The sequence below is a fragment of the Monodon monoceros genome, unplaced genomic scaffold (genome assembly GCF_005190385.1).
Source record: "Monodon monoceros isolate NGI ecotype Baffin Bay Population unplaced genomic scaffold, NGI_Narwhal_1 Super_Scaffold_16, whole genome shotgun sequence".
Lineage (NCBI taxonomy): Eukaryota > Metazoa > Chordata > Mammalia > Artiodactyla > Monodontidae > Monodon > Monodon monoceros.
This window is the reverse complement of record NW_021703772.1, coordinates 24,855,351-24,876,352: the sequence shown is the minus strand read 5'-3', so window position 1 is coordinate 24,876,352 and position 21,002 is coordinate 24,855,351. Positions and strand designations below refer to the sequence as shown.

The window sequence follows — 21,002 nt, the reverse complement described above, 5'->3', positions numbered from 1 at the left end:
TTTCCTAAAGGAGAGAAAAAGAAATCCTCAGGCTCTGAGCCTTTGTCAGTCATGTTTTTTCTTGCATTAATGTTTTATTATTTTACATTATTGTTGAAGATATTGGAGTTTCATTTTTAGTAGTAATATTTAACTTAATTTTAAAATATATTTATGTAGAAAAATGATTCAATGAAAAATTAAAAGAAAGTAAGTACAGTTTCAGGTGGGTAGGACAAAAATTATGAAGACATTTTAATATGACTAAAGCTGTAAAATACTGTCTTAATCTAATATTTTCATTTTACAAAAGAGAAATAGGAAACTCAGAGTTAAATAATTTGCACTGGATTACATCATTAGAGAGTTTAGAATCTAGGTTTTCTGTTTGTCCATTAACTGTTTGAAATAAGCACTGTGGCAGAAGTGAATCATGAATATATAAGTTTTAAGCAGGAAAGAATAAAGGCACAGCAAGAGCAAGAGTGACATGAGACTTACATGGAGGGTACCCAAAAGCAGCTCCGGGGGTAGATCTAGATGCTTTCTGAGTCATCATTCAACCAGGAAAACTGCTAGTCAAGAATGATCCATGAAATGTGAACCAACTCTAGTCAAGATGAAATCTATAGCTGAGATGGTAGCTAATAAGTTTTAACCCTCCCAAGACAAACCACCCAAGCCAAGCATCTTAGCATTTTAATAAAGGCTCTGAGAAGTGAAAAGCATTTAAAACCAAAGGAATGAAATTTTAGAGAAAGATAAGTAGTGTGTTCAGGGGCCATGCTAGTATTTTCTACACCATACTATAACACTCTTCAAGTCCCTGTTGGTTGGAACCTAAGTAAAAATAAATTATAAAGGAAAATCAGTAGACGATTTCGGATAAAGCTATGATTCTAGAATCACATCAGCAATGCACAAACACCTTGCGCTAAATCTATCACTGGAAGGTTAGAAATGTTACTATCTGCCTTTTGAGAAGTCAAAGTATAATTGAACAGCACAGAGTATCTTCTGGGGAAGTAGCATCACTCTCCAAGAAAATGGAAGATTCAAAAAAAAAAAAAAACCTACAACGTGTTTTCTACCAACTTCCTACCCAATGCACAAAACCCTGTCCCTCCTTTCCTGAACAATCTTGACTGAATATCCTCCACGGAAAAGGCAGAATTTTATGATGGAGACAGTGTTTTACAGTTGAATGGATGTGAGATTTGGAGACAGAGATCTGGATTCATGTCTTGGCTACATCCCTCTTTTTGCTGTGTTTGACTTTGATAGACTCTGTCCTTCTCTGCAAAATGTTGATAATAATGGCAATGTCATTGTATTAACATGAATATAAAGTAAGAAACACTCAGGGAAGGTAAGAGAATTACATAACATTCACTGGGTGCCTACAATATGCCAGGCTCTTTAAATTCATCTTCTCTTTTTTGCTGCTGTATGGTACCAATGGCCCAGTGCCTGGAATATACAAGGTGTTAAATTAAAAGTTCTGTCTATTTTCCCCATCTAACAAAGCAGCCCATTATATTGTTAGAATGCTCTAATTGTTAGCAAAATTTTTATTTTAAGCTAAAATCTGTCTCCTTTTAACTTCTGCCTAATTCTGTCTTCTGGAACAACTCAAAACTAAGCCACTCCCCTTTCTGTGAGAGCCCTTCAAATATCTGAAAACAATTACCATGTTTTTCTTTCATCCTTTCCTCACCAGGGTCAACACACCCACTTCTTTCAACTGTTACTTTTGAGGCATGGCTTTCTGGAAACATACTGTCCCAAATGCCTATTATAGACACGATCTAAACCAGTCAATTATATCCTTAAACTTAGGGCCTTTATCTGAACATAATAGTCCAAATGCAGTTTAAAAAAATGTTGTTGAATCTGTGCTGAGCAGCTTACTGACCAATGAATTAGATTATCCTTTTAGCAGTATTTATGCTAGCAGGATACGTATTTTTTTTTTCTCTCTCACATGTATACTGAGGGAGGGCACTAAAGCACATGACATGGTTAAACAATTAAATATCATAAAGACTAGATCTATTTTTGTTGGAGAACATATTGTGACAATTCGTTTCGAAGTTTCCTTTTCAGTTAGCCACAGATATAGTTATGAGTTCTATGATGAAAATGTAGAAGACATTAATGGGGCTTAATTATCTATAAAGGTAAACTTTGTTATGAGTTCTTAAGTGATTCTCTTCAGAATGTTCTGAGTTTAAGGTCTGTCAGCTACTGATGCATGACCTGAACAAGTCAGTTAACCTTTCTGTGTCTCAGTGCCCTCATCAGTAGAACGGAAGTGTCCTGCTATTTCACAGGGGCAGTGAGAACCACTCAATTCAAAAGACACATTGTGCATAAACACGAAGATACCAAGGCAAAAAGTGCCTTATAAATCTTGAATAGAGGAGTCAATGTTTTTTAAGGTGAAGCTCTCCCACTCAAAATATTAAAAATCTAAGCAATTTGGAAAGCACAGTGGAGTCCATTTAACACATGCTTTACTTATTAGTATATTCCTGTACTTCTGGCTTCCTCTCAGCTCACCAAAATCCACCCTGTCCCCAGACTTTTATTTATTGCTTACTCCTCTTTTCTTCTAAGCTTTTTAATATGGTCTATCCCTTTGTAAAGAACACAACTTCTTTCCTTGTACCGTATTCCTCTCTATTTGCATCACACGTTAGTTAACTTGTTCCCTCTGCTTCCTTAGGAAGGACATTTGATTGCTGACCCCATGAGTGCTCACACCTTCCCTACATCCTGCTTCATGGGGAATAATAAAGCAGATGCTGTTGCAACTGTCTCACTGAAACATAAGAACTGAGGACAAAATGCCCAACTAAGTCACACTCCATTGACATCTGATTGTCCTTTAACTGATAAGAAGGAAAATCAAAATGGGACTTTTCCAGAGCAGAGTTATCTGTGAATTTTGTCACCAGGAATGCTTTCAAATTAGTTCCTGAAATAAAAATGCAGCTTCCCATCTTGATTCTAAATGTGCTATAATTACATTCAACAAACACAAGGTTAAGCCAAGCACTTAACAACTAGGTTATTGTCCCCAAAGGCTTAAGTGCAACTAATCATTTGGTGAGCTTAACTTCTTATTTGCTGAACCTAATTGCAGAGTTTGAAATAAATGCAGCAGTCACCTAGTCTTTGCAAATGAAAGTTTTCTTGATAAATGCTTTACTAACACTTCCATTCTCTGGCTATTCTCCTAGCCGACATTTGACTGAGTCCTGACAGTGTACCTTAGTTGGGATGCAAAGCACATTTCCATTGAGAAAGTCTTCCTGAAAAACTGATAGAAATTCAAGAAAGCTGCCACCAGATATCTTTGGCAACAACAACTGGCTCTCCTTCCTTTGTCCCTGTTACATCCAGGACAATACATTTGCCTAAGTACCTAAATTTGAGATCTCAGGGTCTTTTTGTATACTTCTCACCCACAACCTCTATATTCAGTTAGTCATTAAGTCCTATTAAATCTATCTTCACAATGATTATTGAATGTATCTCATGCTTTCAACTGTCACAGCAACCAACTGGTTCCAGGCTCTCATCAACCTAATAATCAAAACTTCAGATATCGAAATAACTCCATACTGCCACAAGATTGAGTTCCCCAAATAATGCTTTCATGTTAATAACTGGTCTTGTCTTTTTTTCGGGCCTCTCACTGTTGTGGCCTCTCCCGTTGCGGAGCACAGGGTCCGGACGCACAGACTCAGAGGCCATGGCTCACGGGCCCAGCCGCTCCGCAGCATGTGGGATCTTCCCGGACCGGGGCACGAACCCATGTCCCCTGAATCGGCAGGCGGACTCTTAATCACTGCGCCACCAGGGAAGCCCCAACTGGCCTTGTCTTAAAGGCTCACCACAATTTGATCCTGTCTCCCTTTCCTACCTTAACATCCTACCACCTCCATATTTCTGTTGCATCTCAACTCCTTCCTCTGTGCACAAAATAATTCTTCTTTTTGTCTTTTTTAGCCTCCACATTTGTATACTGAATTAAAAAATGGAGGAAATTTTCCAAGTAAAAGTACATCTAGAATTCTTTCTCCATTTCCTCTATTCTTTTATAACTCTTTATAACTCTTATTATTTTTTCACAACTAACAAGTTTTATTTCCTCTACGAATTTTTTAAAAGACTCTATGTGCTATTTTCTGTCTGAAGTTTAGGTTTACAACAAAAATGAGCAGGAGACAGAGATTTCTTATATATCCCTTGCCTCCACACATGCATAACTTTCTCCACTATCAATATTACTCACAGAATGCTTTTTTTTCTTTTTTTTAAACCAAGGATGAACCTACAGCATCCCACATAATCTTCCAAAGTTCATAATTTACCTTAGGGTTGACTGTTGGTGTTTCATATTCCATGTGTTTGGACAAAGATATAATGACATAATTATAAAAGTATATAAAAGTATACAAAAGTACAATACTCATCATTATAGTATCATACAGAGTGTTTTCACTGTCCTCAAAATCCCCTGTGATCTGCCCATTCATCTCTCCCTACCTCTCCTGGTTGCACTAGCAACCACTGATTTATTTATTATCTCCACAGTTTTGCCTTTTTCAAAATGTCATGTAGTTGGAATCATATAGCCGTCTCACAGTCCCTGGATAGTTTGCTCTGTATTTTCAGTCTTTGTCCTCCTTGCTTTTCAGTCTTTGAGGATTCTGCTGACATATCCTCTAACTACTCAGAGATTGTTTCCTCAGCCATGCCCAGTCTACTAATAAGCCCATCAAAGGCAATCTTCAGTTCAGTCACATTGTTCTTTGTTTGTTTGTTTGTTGATCTCTAGCATCTCTTTTTGCTTCTTTCATTTTTTTTAATATTGATTTATTTTATTTATTTATTTTGGCCATGCCAGGTTTTAGTTGCGACCCGCAGGATCTTTAGTTGCAGCATGCGTACTCAGTTGCGGCATGCAAACTCTTAGTTGTAGTATACAAACTCTTAGTTGCAGCATGCACGTGGGATCTAGTTCCCTGACCAGGGATCAAACCCAGGCCCCCTGCATTGGGAACGCAGAGTCTTATCCACTGGACCACCAGGGAAGTCCCTGGTTCTTTCTTAATATTTCCATCTCTCTGCTTACTGTGACCATCTGTTCTTGTATTCTGTCTACTTTATCTACTAGAGCACATAGCGTATTAATCACAGTTGTTTTAAACTCCTGGTCTGATAATACTTGCCATGTCTGGTTCTGATGCTTGTTCTGCATCTTCAAAATGTGTTTTTTGCCTTTTGGTATGCTTTGGAATTTTTTCTTGACAGTCAGGCATGGTGTGTTAGATATATAAAAGGAGGTGGGGTAAGTAGGCCTTTAGTAATGTGGTGAGGAGACAGGAAGTGTTCTATAGTCCTATGATTAGATCTCAGTCTTTTAGTGAGCCTATGCCTCTCAACTGCCAACTCCACAAGTGTTTCTCAGTTTTTTATCTCCCCCTTTTGGTGGGACAGGATGGCTAGAGTGGGGTGGAGTTGGGTATTTCCCTTCCTGGGGTCAGTAACGCTCTGATAATAGGTAGCAGGTTAGGCTCTAGTTAACTAATTTCCCCTGAGGGCAGGCCTTTTAAGAAGCATGACCTGCATTTCAAAATAGTTCCTTTTCCCCTCTCTCTGCCAGAAGCCTAAGGGGATTTTTCTCCCACATTTACTGTGGAAATTCATTGAACTTCTGGAGGTAAATCCCACAGTATTATGGAGGCTCACTCTGGAGGTTGACCCTGAAGAGTTGTTGAATTTTCAGTCTCTTCAGCATTTTTATTTATTGTTAGGACAGAGTGGTGACTTCCAAGCTCCTTATATGTGGAACAGGAAACCAATTCTATGAATCTTTTTGTGACACCTGCCCCAAACACATCTAAATACATAATATTCAATCATCCATTATTTATCTTATTCATTTTTGTGTGTGTGCCAGGCAGGGTGCTAGGTGCCGGAAACATAAAGAAGGACAAAATGTAGTCCTTGATCTTATGGGGGCTAGAGTCCATTCTGGGAATGTCTGTGACATTTACTACCTGTACTACTTTTTCAGCATTTATAAGGTTTGGGCTAGGAACTGTTAACTTATAGTTCTATACTTCTTTGTAAAACACAGTACAACAACTTAGTAAGAATTGGCAGTCAATAAAGATGTGCTAAGTGAATATTTTTTATTATAAAATCTAAATAGTGAAGTAGATAAATTTGTCTCAAAACATTTTTGTAGGGCTTTCCTCATTCCATCAGCTACCTGCACCAAGTAAGACTGGGTCCGTTCAGGGTCCCCAACCACAGTGGCTCTCCCAAGGCCCATCTTCTGCCACAATCAATCTAGTTCTGAAATTTAAAACAAAACTTTTTTTTCTATAAAAATCTATTTCCCTTGTTTCAAGTTTTCTAAAAACCTGTTCTCTCTAAGTAACAGCTTTGGTAAATAGTGGGCAGTAGCAAGACAAGGTGCAAATGTCTGAACGCTGAGGTGAAAGAACTGGGTCAAAATTCTGGCTTAGCTGTGCGGTCCTGAAAAAGTCACTACATTTCATCACTTACAAAAGGAGAAAGGCCTTCCCTTGTGGCGCAGTGGTTGAGAGTCCGCCTGCCAATTCAGGGGACATGGGTTCGTGCCCCGGTCCAGGGAAGATCCCACATGTCCGCGGAGCGGCTGGGCCCGTGAGCCATGGCCGCTGAGCCAGCGCGTCCGGAGCCTGTGCTGCGCAATGGGAGAGGCCGCAACAGTGAGAGGCCCGCGTACCGCAAAAAAAAAAAAAAAAAAAGAATTGGAGAAAAATAAAGCTAATGAAAATGTACATAATTATGAATTTCTTTTAAAAAGGTTTTATTTGATTATATTCCAGTGTTTGGAAATTAGAATTAAAAGGTAGCCCACTGCCAAAACGCTCCTAGTTAGTTTTAAAAACTCACATAAATATCATTTGTTCTCTCTCTTTGAACCAAGGTCTTTGCTACTTATAAATAAAAAAGGTGAAGAAATAACCTTTATACACTCAATTCCCCTGAGCAAAGAGTATCTAAGAATCATAGAGTGAGATGGGTTTGTTATTTGCATTTTTCTCTAATTAAGGTTGAGACAAGCCTGTAAATTAATTATACTCACCATTTAAGCCAAATTTAAATACCACAACCTCCAAAAATATTTTAAAAACCTCTGTATTTGTTCAGCATCTTAATAAATTCATTTTTAATTTAAGTATATTTGCAACAAGGGCATTTTTTTTCCTGGAAAATGCATTACAATGTAGGGACTTTAAAAAAAATCTTTTATTAAGCAGTTTCATTTTGAATAATATTCTCTTAGAAACATTATATAGGGCTAGTATTTTACACTAATTTGACTCAGTCTTAGAAAATAATGGCTCATTAATATTTATATATATGTATGAATTGTCACTAATTTATATTTATAATATATATGCTTGTATATGTAACAATTATAAATTATACTGTTCTATCTCTTATTTCTATTTTCCCATACTCCTTCAAATATTCAGTTTCTACTAAATGTACATTTTTTAATAGATACTATGGAATTTATTTTGTTTTTAATATTTTTAAGATATAGAGAAAACTGTCAAATATATGTATTATTTAATATTTCACTTAAATGATTAAGAAAAAAGTTTCAAAAATATGCTTATATAACAGCCAAAGTGAGAATATAGACACATTTCATCTTCTGATTTTTCATGCAGAACTGCTGAAATGCATCAGGGTTTTGAATCAGTGTATATTTTCAGATTAAATAGTATTTAACCTCTGAGAAAAAAGATATATTTTTCCAGGCCAAGTGTAAATTGCACAGCTTTTTCAATTGCAATACAAGTTCTATGATTAGATTTAGTACAAAATCAAGTTTCAATTTAAGAGCCAGCTGTAAATATATGTGTATAAAATTGCATATGTAGTATGTTTAACAGTCCTAGAAATAGCTTTCAGAAACTATCAAAGATTTGAAAATTTCATTTAACCCAGAATGTCTGCTTTGGCCCAAAAAACATCTTAAAATACTATTCTCTCAACTTCATTTTTAGTATTCTCTATCTCACCCAGCTAAGATTTCATCAACTAAAGACAGCAAATATGTTATATTTTACCACAAATGTAGTTTTACACAAAATTCAAACAGAAAGAGAAATTAAGAAGTTATAACACCGTATCTTACTTCACTGCTTGTTTAGCTAACATGTATTTCTTGAAGGTGCAATTTCTTTGAACCTCATGATAGTTAGTTCTAAGTATTCTGAATGTTGTGCTTCATAGTTTTTTCTTGCCCTCTGTCCCAAGTAGGGACACAGAAAACAAAACAAAACAATATTTTGTTAAATGAGAAAATAGTTATAGGATACAAATACTTGATATAGGAATCTTACTTATTTGTCCACCATTTAATGGAGTTACAAATATCTCACTCATTTATCTTACAAAGCTATTCAGGAAAACTTAAATTCAGGCTTGTTCTGCCTTTCTATATAATCCAATTAAAATACGTGTACAATTGAAATAGATATGCTGATTTAGAAAATGTTGCCCTCATATTTTAGGTAAATGTGAATATAATACATGTGGACCCACCTTTACTATGCCATAGATGTTTCATTTAAATGGTGTTTTCCTCTTCAATTTTTAATGATTCTAGAATATCACTACTTTTCTCATCTTGATTCCAATCAATCTTTCCAACACAATCTCACACAAGTCATTCTATCTGGTACGTAATGATCTAAAAACAAACATGGATAGGCAGTGATAGCTACCACTTTTTCTTTTTTTTATAGCCACACCCTATAAAAAAGAATCTGTGCCCTCGGCAGTGAAAGCACGGAGTCCTAACCACTGGACCACCAGGGAATTCCCGATAGCTACTATTTAAGCAAACTATTCAATAAAGCATTTTCTAACCCAAAGGAATAAAGTATTTTGTAAGCTATCTATTTTAAGAATGAATTTTTCAGTGTAGGGTTTTGCTAAATCATACTGCACAGCAGAAAGTTTAGCGCAGGCAGAGTTCAATGTGAGTGCGTAGGATATTGAAACAACACAAAACAAATACAAACCTCCACCATACACTGTTGGATTTCATTTTAGTCATCTGCTTTGAACTGCCAGAGGAGAATAAAAGGTAGGTCCTGAAGCTAGAAGTGGGCTGAAATGTAAATATTTCAGGATTTTATATTGAGCATGACTAGTTGTTCATTCTTACTGGAAACAGCTATGAAATAGGCAAAAGCAGGGTTGCTTGTTGCAACCTGAAACTCATTATTGCCAAGCATCATCCTTGATTCACTGTAACAAAACCATGCTGATGAAGCCAAAGTCTTAGATTCCAGTGAGCCAGTCTGCATCTTGCAGTCTCTTATTTGCAGATTTATCTGCCTTTCTGCAAATATTTGTCCTTAGAAGAGTAACTATGCGTAAGTATGAAAATGAAGTAATGTATAATAGGTCCATTACCAGCACGGGGAAAATGATGCAAGTTTCATGTCCTATGGAGAGTGGTTGCAAAAGCAACATCCTCATACATGAAAAAAAAAAAATATATATATATATATACACACATATATATAATATATATAAAATAAAAGAGGATTATAAGTCCATAGTATTATAAAATATTATTAACTAAAAGACAAAGATAATATTTGAATTTAAGAATAGGACTTTTCTTTAGTAAAGAAAAAATGAACTATTTATATGATTTCTATAAAGGAATAACACGTTTTATTTTTCAAAAATAGAGTGTTAGATGGCACTGTTTCTCATATACTCAAAAAACTCCAAATATACAATAAAAGAAGACTTGTTTTTTTCAAAATTTGTTGCATTCCCATTGCAACATGTGTTATTCATTACCTGAGAGTAGATACTTTTAAAAGATTTTTGCTTTAAAACACTATACTTTCTGACTCTTTCAAAGTCATTGCCTTTTGCTACCAATAACAGAATATTAATGCTGCTCTTTGAAAAGATATCTTAATGTATCAATTTATTTTATCTATTTTTCAGTAATAAAAGACATGTTTAATCATTAAGATTTAAGGTTTCTAGACTGCAGCACACAGAAGTCCAATGAATTACTGGCATTGTAGTATTCCAGGTCAATGGATCAACTGTTAAATAAATGTATCTCTTCATCTCTTCTTAACATACACTTTTTCAAAAACAATTTGCAAACAACTAAATTCAAGCCACAGATTAAAAGTGATTACCTATTATAACGATGGTTGAAGATAGGTATTAACATTCCTTATATGTACTCTACATTGTACATCACACTGCTTTACACTTATTTGGCACTTAAAAATTATTTGCTTAAAGTGAATATATAAAACAGAGAAAATAAATTTAAAGTACAAAAGCTAGCAGGTCAGGCACCTTGTTAGAAGCTCTGAGTTACTGAATGCCAGCAGTAGCAATGAAGACCAATGGGATGACAAAGGAGAGAAACCCTCAAGAATTTTAATGAGGGTAAAAGGTACAATGGTTCATTCCCATTACTTGCTATATTTCATCTTGTTTTAGAGAGTTCACAAAGTGTAAGACAATAGTGCAAAATCTGTGATTTTTATGCCTTGCTGTTTTCTATTATAAGTCTTAACCTTGTGACGGTGATAAAGTACATAGTAAGTAAGTTTTAGGGCCTTTTTCTAGCCAACTATACAGTGTCTCAGGGGTCTAAATTTAAGTGCTATTAACTAGATTTTTTTTTTCCCAAAAAAGCAATATAAAAACTTGAGGTTACAACAAAGCTGGGTTAAAAGGTGTATACAGAGATAAGCATCAAGTTTGATATAATAAAACCATCTTGAAAGAAGGCATTTCAAAGTATTTTAATAACATATATCTAACAAAGATTAAGAAAGTATCTACAAAACATTACAGGGTTGTTGGGTTTTTTTGATTATATATAAGCACATCTTCAATCCAATTTCAAAGGCCCACTTCTGCTGTGTTCTTGAGATCGTGGGAGATATACTAGATAAGATATTTTAGTATCAGTGAAAGAAAACAAACCTATCTAGTTTAAGGAAAAAAAGGGAAATAACTTCAAGGCTACTATCAAGTTCCAAGAGTATCCTATTGACCCAATGGCTGTAATGCAACCAATCTTCAGAAGCAGACTGGAACCTGGAAATGAATGGCTTCCTCATTATTAATTTGGGGTGAACGATCTCTTTCTCTGGTCTCTATGTCATTTTCAGTGTGTTGGCTCCATTCTGCTGTTTTCACAGCTCTCTCTGACACTCAAACAATGAGGAAAAAACAGCTGTGTTCTGGTACCCAAGTGGTCAAGAAGCTAACTAATATACAAACTGAATGGTCTTAGTCAAAATTCCAAATCCTCATGGGAATCGATTTTGCTTGACCCAGACTGTGTCTTATGCCCACACATGTGACCTGTGGAGCTGTCACACTGAAATAACATGAGGAGGGTCCCACATATTTATCTAGGGAACATGCCACATATAAAACAGCGATTTATAATTAAGTATTATTAAATATTAAGAATAACACATTTGTCCATTAAACAAAGACAATGAAAACCTACTATATTTTAGGCACCATTCTAGACATTGACTATTCAGATAGTAAAAGAGGTAAATAGAGCATATGGTTAAACTGCTCTCGTGAATCACAGAAACTAGAGTGGTTTCTTACAAAGCGAACAACAAAAAAACACTATGACCTTGCTAGTAGAGACGAAAATAAGGATGGAAAATATTTTTAAAACAAAAACAATTTCTTAAAGACAGAAATAAATTCCAAAATGAAATGTAAAATCCCTATCTATGATGTCTTTCTAAACACCTTATAGATATGGGTCATTCTTAGAGGAAGGGAAATTGCACATCTCTATAAAAAGTGGCTCAATGAATTACAGTTCTATAAATATATGTGAGGGCTATGTAATCCATAGGATAAGTTAATGAAAGTTTACTATTCACTCATACAATTCAAAATTTATCATAAATGATAGCATAATGCAACATAACTAGATTTCCTTTATACGGGCTCTATTTATCGCAATGTGTCAATATCGAACAGATTATGTACTTTGGAAGGAAGCTACTAAAAACACAAATGAACCATAATGTAGTTATCAGAAGGAATTAAATTTTATATTAAACAGAGAGCTTTTAGCATATTCTAAGGTATAGTTAGAAATAATGGCTCATCCAGTGCAGTAGAAGGAAGATTTCAGCTAATAGTCCTAACTTTCAGGGACTCACCAAAAAACAGAGAATGGGAATCCAGAGAGTTCTGCCCTAAGACCACTTCTTGGACTAACACTTGTCAATCTCCCTTGACTATTTCATCTTATCCCCAAATGCTAATTTGTCATTTGGGTGCTGAGGTTTCCTAGATATTTATCTATATTATAAGGGTCTCTATCTCTCCAATTTAATATTTTATTCCATCCCCCAATTTATCTTCATACACACTATACTATAAGTTCCATGAGAGGAAGAACCCTGTTTGATTCATTTGAACGCATGTGTCCAGTATCTAAAGCAATAACACTAGGTACACATTTATTAACTCTGACTTAGGGCCTTCTTTCTAAGCCTTAACTTATATTACTCCCATTGGAATGCCCTCCCACCCACTCACTTTGTGAGCCTCTATTCATTTTCTCATGACTCAATCTAAGCATGTTTCTGATGAAATCTTTCCTGAATCCTTCAGAATTACCCATTCCTTTCTTTGCCCAGCACCCACACTTACCATTAACACAAGACCATGCTTTCATTCTGATTCTGGCTTCTTATTTCAGTCTTGGCAACTAAACAATTTTGTATGTGCATATATATGTATACATGCACACACACTCATACATGCAGTAATTATTTATTACACATCTGTAACCCTCTACAAGACTGCAAGATTGTTGAAACCAAGAACAATAGATTACTTGCTATTGTATCCTTGGGCTAAGACCATTTGCTGAGTAAATGAATACATGTCACTATTAGAAATGATTATTTTCCAAAGGAACAAAGTATACACTCTTATTAGTAAGTCAAAAATAAAAAGAAAACCTATTATAGTTATCATTAAACAAACATTAAAATTGAGATATGCGCATGAGTTAGTACAAAGTTTATATGAATTTTTAGAGATGCTTCTTAGGAGCCAATAATTACTTTTTTAAAGAAATAACTTATTTCTTGCTCCAAGTACAAATCTTGGCCCTCCTTATTTTATTCTTTCCCAAATCTGTTCATTCTATTAACTTATTTTTTTTTTTACTTCAGAATAGTTCCTAAAAATGTAGAATATCCAATGGTATAGACCATGATGCCCAAAGATTTATATGCTACTTTCATATTTCTAAGATTAAAATTGACTAAAGTCAATTTTTGATCATTCTGTTACCTTATAAGAGATTAAGAATGATGAAATAATAAAATATGTAATAAGACAATTTTATGTTATTTATTTTAAAGACTGTCATAGTACTCATGCTATTTTTTGTTAAGCCAGTGAAATCTAGAGCAAACAAAGCAAGGAAAGAATAAGAAGAAAAACTAACATCTTAGATTGCCTTTTAAAATTTTCTCATATTATTCTGTTCTAATAGACCATTTAACCCATTTCCTCTGTTTTAGAATTCAGCTCTTACTTTTCCTTTTCTACAACATCATTGAGTTTCTTGGCATTTCTAACTAAATCTACAAATCAGCTCATATACCATCAAGTTTTTATTTTGATTTTGAAGAATAAATTCTATCTGAAAATAATCAAGACATGTTAGAATCTTGCAAACAAATTTTAATAACTAATACTCAGATGCACTGCTATGAAGAGGTTGTTCTAGGATAGCTTGTATGTGTTCATTTCTTGAAACGGTAGTCCAAAATAGAAAAAAAAAAAAAGTGCTAAGTTCTTTTTAGGTCTTCTCACTCAAGGCTTCAGATAAATTTTTACTATCTGCTCTTGATAAACAAAGATGTCATAATTAAACACCATAGCTAATACAAGCTACATAACCTGTAGAATTAGAGTTCTATCAACCGAACAATACTATATGGAAACACCTTGATATGGAAATTCTCTATATCAATACTAGTATGATAGTCATTTTAAAAGCAGATATCATGTCTCATAGTGTTATTTAAGTTTTGAGGTGGTACATTTTCTGAGGTTGTTATCACTTCTAGACATTTTTATTACATTCAAAGTATTTCAAAAATGACTGTTTTTTACTTCTTATCTAAGTATGGAATGATTAAAAGTATCATAGTTCTCTAATTTACTATCTACTAAATAGTTTACTGTATCAGTATTCAAAACATTATTTACATCTTTATTTATATAAGACAGTGCTCCTGAGAAGTCTGTAAATAATATTGAAAATAAGATTGAATATATTCTAGGGATGCTATTATTTAAAATAATCTTATTAATTCTTTTATGAAGAATAAATTATTAGTTATACAAAACACTGCATCCTCATCTCACTTCGTCAAAGTCTCTTTGAAGTTCAGATTTTCCTATACCTGTTCCGGATGAAGCAAAACTTAAGAAACTGTAGGCATTAAGTACTAATAACAGGTTTAACAGAATAAGGATAAATGAGAGCCCCAAAAATGAGTCTGTAAAAGGACTCGTCTCTGGATAACTTCATATATGCACGTGTGCGTTTATATGCATGCATATGTCAACTTATATAAGTACTTGTGATTTCCTATGACTCAATAATTTGTTGGTTTTCAAAAACTGATGTCATTTTTCTTCTAAAGTTAACAGTATTACTCTCATTATGGTAATATGAAATAGTTTAAAATTTCCAAAGTGACAGAATGGGGCAGAAAAGGAGATTACTAGCTAAAGTTACCAATTCTTATCTGATTGGTCCTCTGATGCTCCTAGCCCACAGCCTAAAGTTTTCCTCTTGCCCTCCATTCAGAAAAAGACACACTTGCTAGAAGTCATGTCCTACACCCCGACAGAATCTTCTATCAATTTTAGGGCAACAGTAACTGTTCTAAACTAGGGTGTCAATCATGATGCCATTGGTACTCTTTTTCTTTTCCTGGGTGTGCCTTGGCATCTCTTCTCTTCTACATGTCTACAGTCATGAACACTGCCAGGCAGGGCAGACGAACATAACCATCAGGTACAAGAAGCTGGTCTGTCTTTTGCATTGTGACACCACTGTGCATTTACAAAGAAAGAAGAGAAAGAGACAGCTTTACCCTCAGAAAAGAGAGGTCCCGGTTGTGCTCGATGCTGGTTATCTCCAGGTTGCCCATGACTACCTCACAGTTCTCATAGTATTTGCGCAAGGCTCGGTACTGCTGTTCCAGGTCAGAGAGAGAGCTCAACTTATTCTCTGTTCCTGCGCACACTGCCAAGACAAGAAAAAACATGGGAAGTTATGTAAACTTTATATGACATGCACCATGACAATATTTCCCTCAACTCTCTTCCACAACAATCTACTCCAATTCCCTGAATTAAAATATTTTGAATGTTATTAAGACCCATAACCCAAACACTGATAAATATCTTCACTTTTATTTTTTCCAGCTTTACTGAATTATAATTGACATATAACATTATGTAAGTTTAAGGTGTACACATGCGGTATTGATACATTTATATATTGCAAAATGATTACCACCATAGCATTAGCGAACATCACCTGACTACCATTGTTGTGTGTGTGTGTGTGTGTGTGTGTGTGTGTGTGTGTGTGTGTGGTGAGAACATTTAAGATTTACTCTCCCAGCAACTTTCAAGTATATAATACAGTATTGTTAACTATAATCACCGTGCTACACCCAAACTTATTCATCTTTTAACTGGACGTTAGTACTTTTTGACAAAAATCTCCTCATTTCCTCACTCCCAAGTCCCTGGTAACCACCATTCTTCTCTTTGTTTCTATGAGTTCAGCTTCCTTAGATTCCACATATAAGTGACATCATACATTTACATTCATAAAATGTATGTACTAACCACAGAGAGTAAGAAAGCATGGGTTCCACAGAAACATATAGGAAGGAGATAAACTTAAAATAATCACATTTGCTGTGGGCATATAAAGCATGTAAATACATTTAATTTCACTCAAACAAGATTTTCTTTCAAATTTATAATTTACTCTATTTTCTACATATGGAAGTAAATCAAAATCAAAAGATGATAAAAGTAACAATTTTATTTAAAAAATATTTTTGTATTGCAAAGTAATCTGATCTTAGTAAATTTTCTACAGAATTAAAACTTATGCTTTAAGCCCTCAAAAATGTTACCTTTTAAAATAAAAATATTAAACAACTTAGACTGAAACATTTATAAAGATACACTACAAACAATATGTACTGAATTATAAACTTTTATCAATATCAACTGTGTCGTTGTGTATTCATTAGTGTTCTGAGGTAAAATAGACTGTTAATAAATGTTCTCAATCTGCCATCTTTGGGGGATGGATTTTGAATGTTTATATATAAGCTCATGAGTATACACACATCTGTGTTTTTTAGGTTGTGTGTGTATGTATCTTTCCTCTCCTCCAGAAGTCAGAGTTTTAGTTATTACTTCTCATGGTTTGCATAGCTACCTGAACAATTTAATGCACCAACTCTACCATTTAATGCACCAATTCTAATCTTCAATAGACTGAAAAAACTCTATTATGATAAATGTGTAAAGTTAAAAAATGAATTGTGAATGAACATCTTTGAGTACGTTACATGGTATACACCAAACTTAAGACAAGATACATGCAGTAAACACTGAAGACACTAGAAAAAGAGCTTAGTAATGATGTCAAATATACATTTGTGTGTCATCTCCACAGGAATGACAAAGAAGACATGAGGCTTGATGTGGTGCTCAAGGGGATAAGTTTCAATACAGAAAGGAAAAAAATCTAGATTGGTATATTCTACATAATTAGGGTCACCATAAAGCCTGTTTTTGCCTATTGACACATCAAAAATAACAAAAATCTGGATCTAAAAGTCTTGAAGAATAACATAGACCTCTAACCATAGTGGAATTTCATTATAAAAAACAAAATAAAACACAAATGTTTCTTGTCTGGATTTCTAAACCTCATCAAACAGTATATTTTCTAGAAATACTCTTTTATAAGTGGAATTGTATCCCTCTAAGAGATATACTGAAGTCCTAACCCCTGGCACCTGTGAATGTGACCTTGTTTGGAAATATGGTTTATGAAATTAAGGTAGGATGAGTATGTTAGAATAGGCTCTAACCCAATATATTCAATGTCCTTCTAAGAGGAAAACACCCTGTGAACATCAAGACACACAGGGGGAAGGCCATGTGACCACAGAGGCAAAGATGGGAGTGATGCAGCTGCAAAACAAGGGATGCCAGCAACTGATGGCCAACATCAGAAGCTAGGAAGAGGCAAAGGAAGATTCTACCATGAGTCTCAGAGGGAGCTTGACCTTACTGACACCCTGATAGTAGACTTCTAGCCTCCAGAACTGTGAAAGAAAAAATTATTATTGTTTTAAGCCATCTAGACTGTGGTACTTTGTTAAAGACGCCCTAGGATATACAATCTTCAGACTATTTCTACCTGAAATCTCACATTTAAAGAAACATTAAAAATCACTTCCATACTCCAGGGTTCCATTAGTTTATCACCTTGAAGTTACTCTCCCCATTCTCCCTTCTGAATGTCAGAGTCCTCATACACCATGCTGGAACTCATTTGTTGCCCTTGAGAATGTACTTTTTGTAGTGATAAGGATGGATACAAAGACTTCTAGAATCCTCAATATCCATTCTCTTCTTCCTTCACAGTAACAGACTGCACAGTTTTAGCTGGGCTTGTGGCCACCCCAAATAAAGATTACATTTCTCTGCTCCTCTTGGAGGTAAACTTTGCAGGGGACTAAGTTCTAACATGTTGTATGACACTTTCCCAGAACTTTATTTAAAACATGTTTGGAGCCTAACTTTGACTCCTTTCTTTCCCACACCTTCCTCCAATCTGCTGCCTGGAATGGAGATGCGATGGTTAAAACTTGAACCACCATCTTGGAGCATAAGAATGAGGCACACACTAGAGACTGGCTGAGAAATGAGCTAAAGGAACCAGAATTTTCAAACAAACCTGTTTGCATGTTTATTAATCATGTTTATTATCATTAACATCAAGATAATAGTGAAAAAAAAAGATAATAGTGAATTTTGGTCCTGGCTGCTAAAATATTATACGTAGGAAGGATTAAATTCAAATTAAGTTATATGCTTCTGACCTTAAGTAATTTTAACTATTCTGTCTTGTTGTTTAACTGAATTTATTCCGATCATAATAAAACTACCAAATCATTCTTGATCATCTGAAAATTTTACTGGTTCTGTGGAAGTTTCCCTTATTACTAAAACTAACAAACATTATGAAAAAAATAAACTTCTATTGATAAGTACAGTAATATTCAACATAAGCGGGAGAACAAGAAGCAATTGATTCCAGTATATGATCCTTCTCCATCAAGGTCAAAATCCCACTTTTTTTTTTCAATAAACTGTAGAGACTCTAAAAAACACTCCTGAGCCACAATCTTTATTTTTATTGCTCACAGCAGCTTTATAACTTGTAAAATGTCTTCTGAGAAAAGGTATAATTATATGGGTTTATGAAATATAGATTTCAATTATTTTAAATTCCAAGGAGGACAAGCTTATATTTTAATGCAACTACCGATGGGGGTAATTAAGCATCGATTAAGAAACTTGCTCACCATTTCTAAAATGTATATAATGCCACATTGCAATTTATGTATCGTTTATGTTGTACAAGTTTCTTTCAGTCGGAAATAAAACCCACACTTCAATATCACTATATAAAAATCAATATGTAAACATCTAAATGAAAAGATTTCTAAAATATTTAGTGTATTCTGACCTTTTCTATAAAAGCTTAAACAAATTTTGGGAGAAAATCTATCAATATAACTGTAATGCCTATGCATTTTTTCATGCTTCTCATTCTGCATATATGAAAAGAATATATAATAGTAAATTGTTATTATTAATTATTATTACAATAATCTGTTATATAGGAGACCTACAAAGGCTGTAAACTCTTTGAAGACAGATGCAATATATTAATCATTATTTTGTATCTGCTGAGCTGTATAGCATAGTACTTTGCAAGAAAGTTTTCTTTTTTTTTTACATGTATAAATATATTTTATTGCATGCATTTAGTTTCACATTTTGGGGGTAATTCAATTTTTATGTGGAAAGCTTAAAGGAAATTTGAACAAAGTGAATAATTTAACTTTCACCCATAGGTGACTGCCCATTTCACAGAGGACTTCTCACTGAATTCTGCAATTTCTCAGCTGATGGGACTCAGTGATGCTCTCTCAGTAAGTGGCCCATCTGTACTCATTTGCTGGTAGCCAAGGAGGGGGCGTGGTTTCCAGTCACGTGGTGAGGTGGCCTGCAGCTCCTAGAGGGCAGAGACCATGACTTTCTCTCTAAAGTCTGGTGCATAGTAGGTGCTCCATAAAGTGAATGGGTGTGACTGAGTTAACTGATTAGCCACGCCTCTGGAAGACACTGAGTGTTTGCAGGAACTGGCAAAGAATAGGGACTCCTGAGATCCCAGAGAGGGGTAAGAGGACCCCTGTCCGGGAGGTTCCACATTGCAGAACCTTTGAGCAAGTATCTGCATTTCCCACTGGTTCTGCGCACACAGGAACTTAGCTGAGTTGTTATGAATTAGGACTGACCCGGATTCTAATCTAGTCTCCACCTTTTGGTTAACCGTGTACCCAGGGACAGATGACTCTCCCTCTCTAACCCTTAGCTACTTCATCTTTCAAATGGGGTAACAATACTGCCCTCGAAGGGTAGTAAGAACCAAATGAGTTATTTAATAATGTTAATTGCCATAAAAACAATTATAACTTGTATTCAGAAAATAACCCTCAATTCAGAAAAGTACCCATGTTCAATAAATGATCAGCTGTATTTTTACATACCATATGAAAAGAGAAAATTGGAATAAGTATATTTAAAAATATCTTTTAGTAACAACAAAAAATCATACAGTAAACAAATTCTAAATAATCAGAATACTTTATTCTCCAAACATTCTGAATTTTGGAGTTTTTACTATACATGGTTCCAGTTAGGAAATATTTTTGTCTCAGTGAGACTTTCCTTTATATTTATGTTTGAGTCAATCTATCTATAACGAGTATAATACTCCTCATAACTTTCATCTTGAAAGACGGACTTGATTTTAAAAGAACTAGTTTTGATAGGTGCATAAAAATCATTTGTATTTCTCTTCATGAAGCCTTCACTGAATGCCTCGCAACTTCCATTTGTCAATCGATTGTACAATCAGGCAATGTATACAAGACAATGCTTAAACCATCAAGTTTCATTGATTTCACAAAGCTGTTTATCAGACAGAATTGAAAAACCTTCCTCACCAGCCAAAACAAGTTTAACAAAATTCAGCCCCCTTTGCCAACACTATTATAAAGTCCTTAAACTAAAAGCTTACAATAATCAAGCTTCAGAAATCCCGAATTTACATGTACTCCCTAGAGTTTTCATTTCAACAGTGACTCCAGGAGTAAAGCTATATGTGAGGCCTTAATAAAATCACCAATTATTCTATTTGGTATTGATTCCATCACAAATGCAGCTATAGTTGCAAACATGGGCTTTTTAGTCTTAAGATTTACATCCAACAGTGAGTGAACTACATGATCCTCATTCAGTAAAAAATTAAGACCATAATTAGGAGTTTGTAGCAATATAAAAAGGTTGGTTAACAAAATTATTCATTTATTCATGGGGCAAATATATTAGAAGCACAAAGAAGAAACATTAGCAATATCAATATTAATACTAAAAATCAATTATTGCCTCAACGCTTACGGCTGTAGAAACCAGCACTCCATTTGCTTACTCAAGATGAAAAGAGGGGAAAAAAATTAAATCAAAAT

At 34.6% G+C, this 21,002-nt stretch overlaps 1 protein-coding gene across 1 annotated transcript in view; it reads right to left on the bottom strand.

Moving 5' to 3' along the window:
- Positions 1–15,407, bottom strand: part of ERBB4 (erb-b2 receptor tyrosine kinase 4) — a 671,873-nt gene extending 656,466 nt beyond the window's left edge. Inside the window, exon 1 of the mRNA XM_029224991.1 lies at positions 15,234–15,407. Coding sequence (XP_029080824.1) covers positions 15,234–15,407 — 174 coding nt within the window. The remainder of the gene's footprint in view (positions 1–15,233) is intronic.
- Between the last annotated feature and the right edge of the window lie 5,595 nt (positions 15,408–21,002).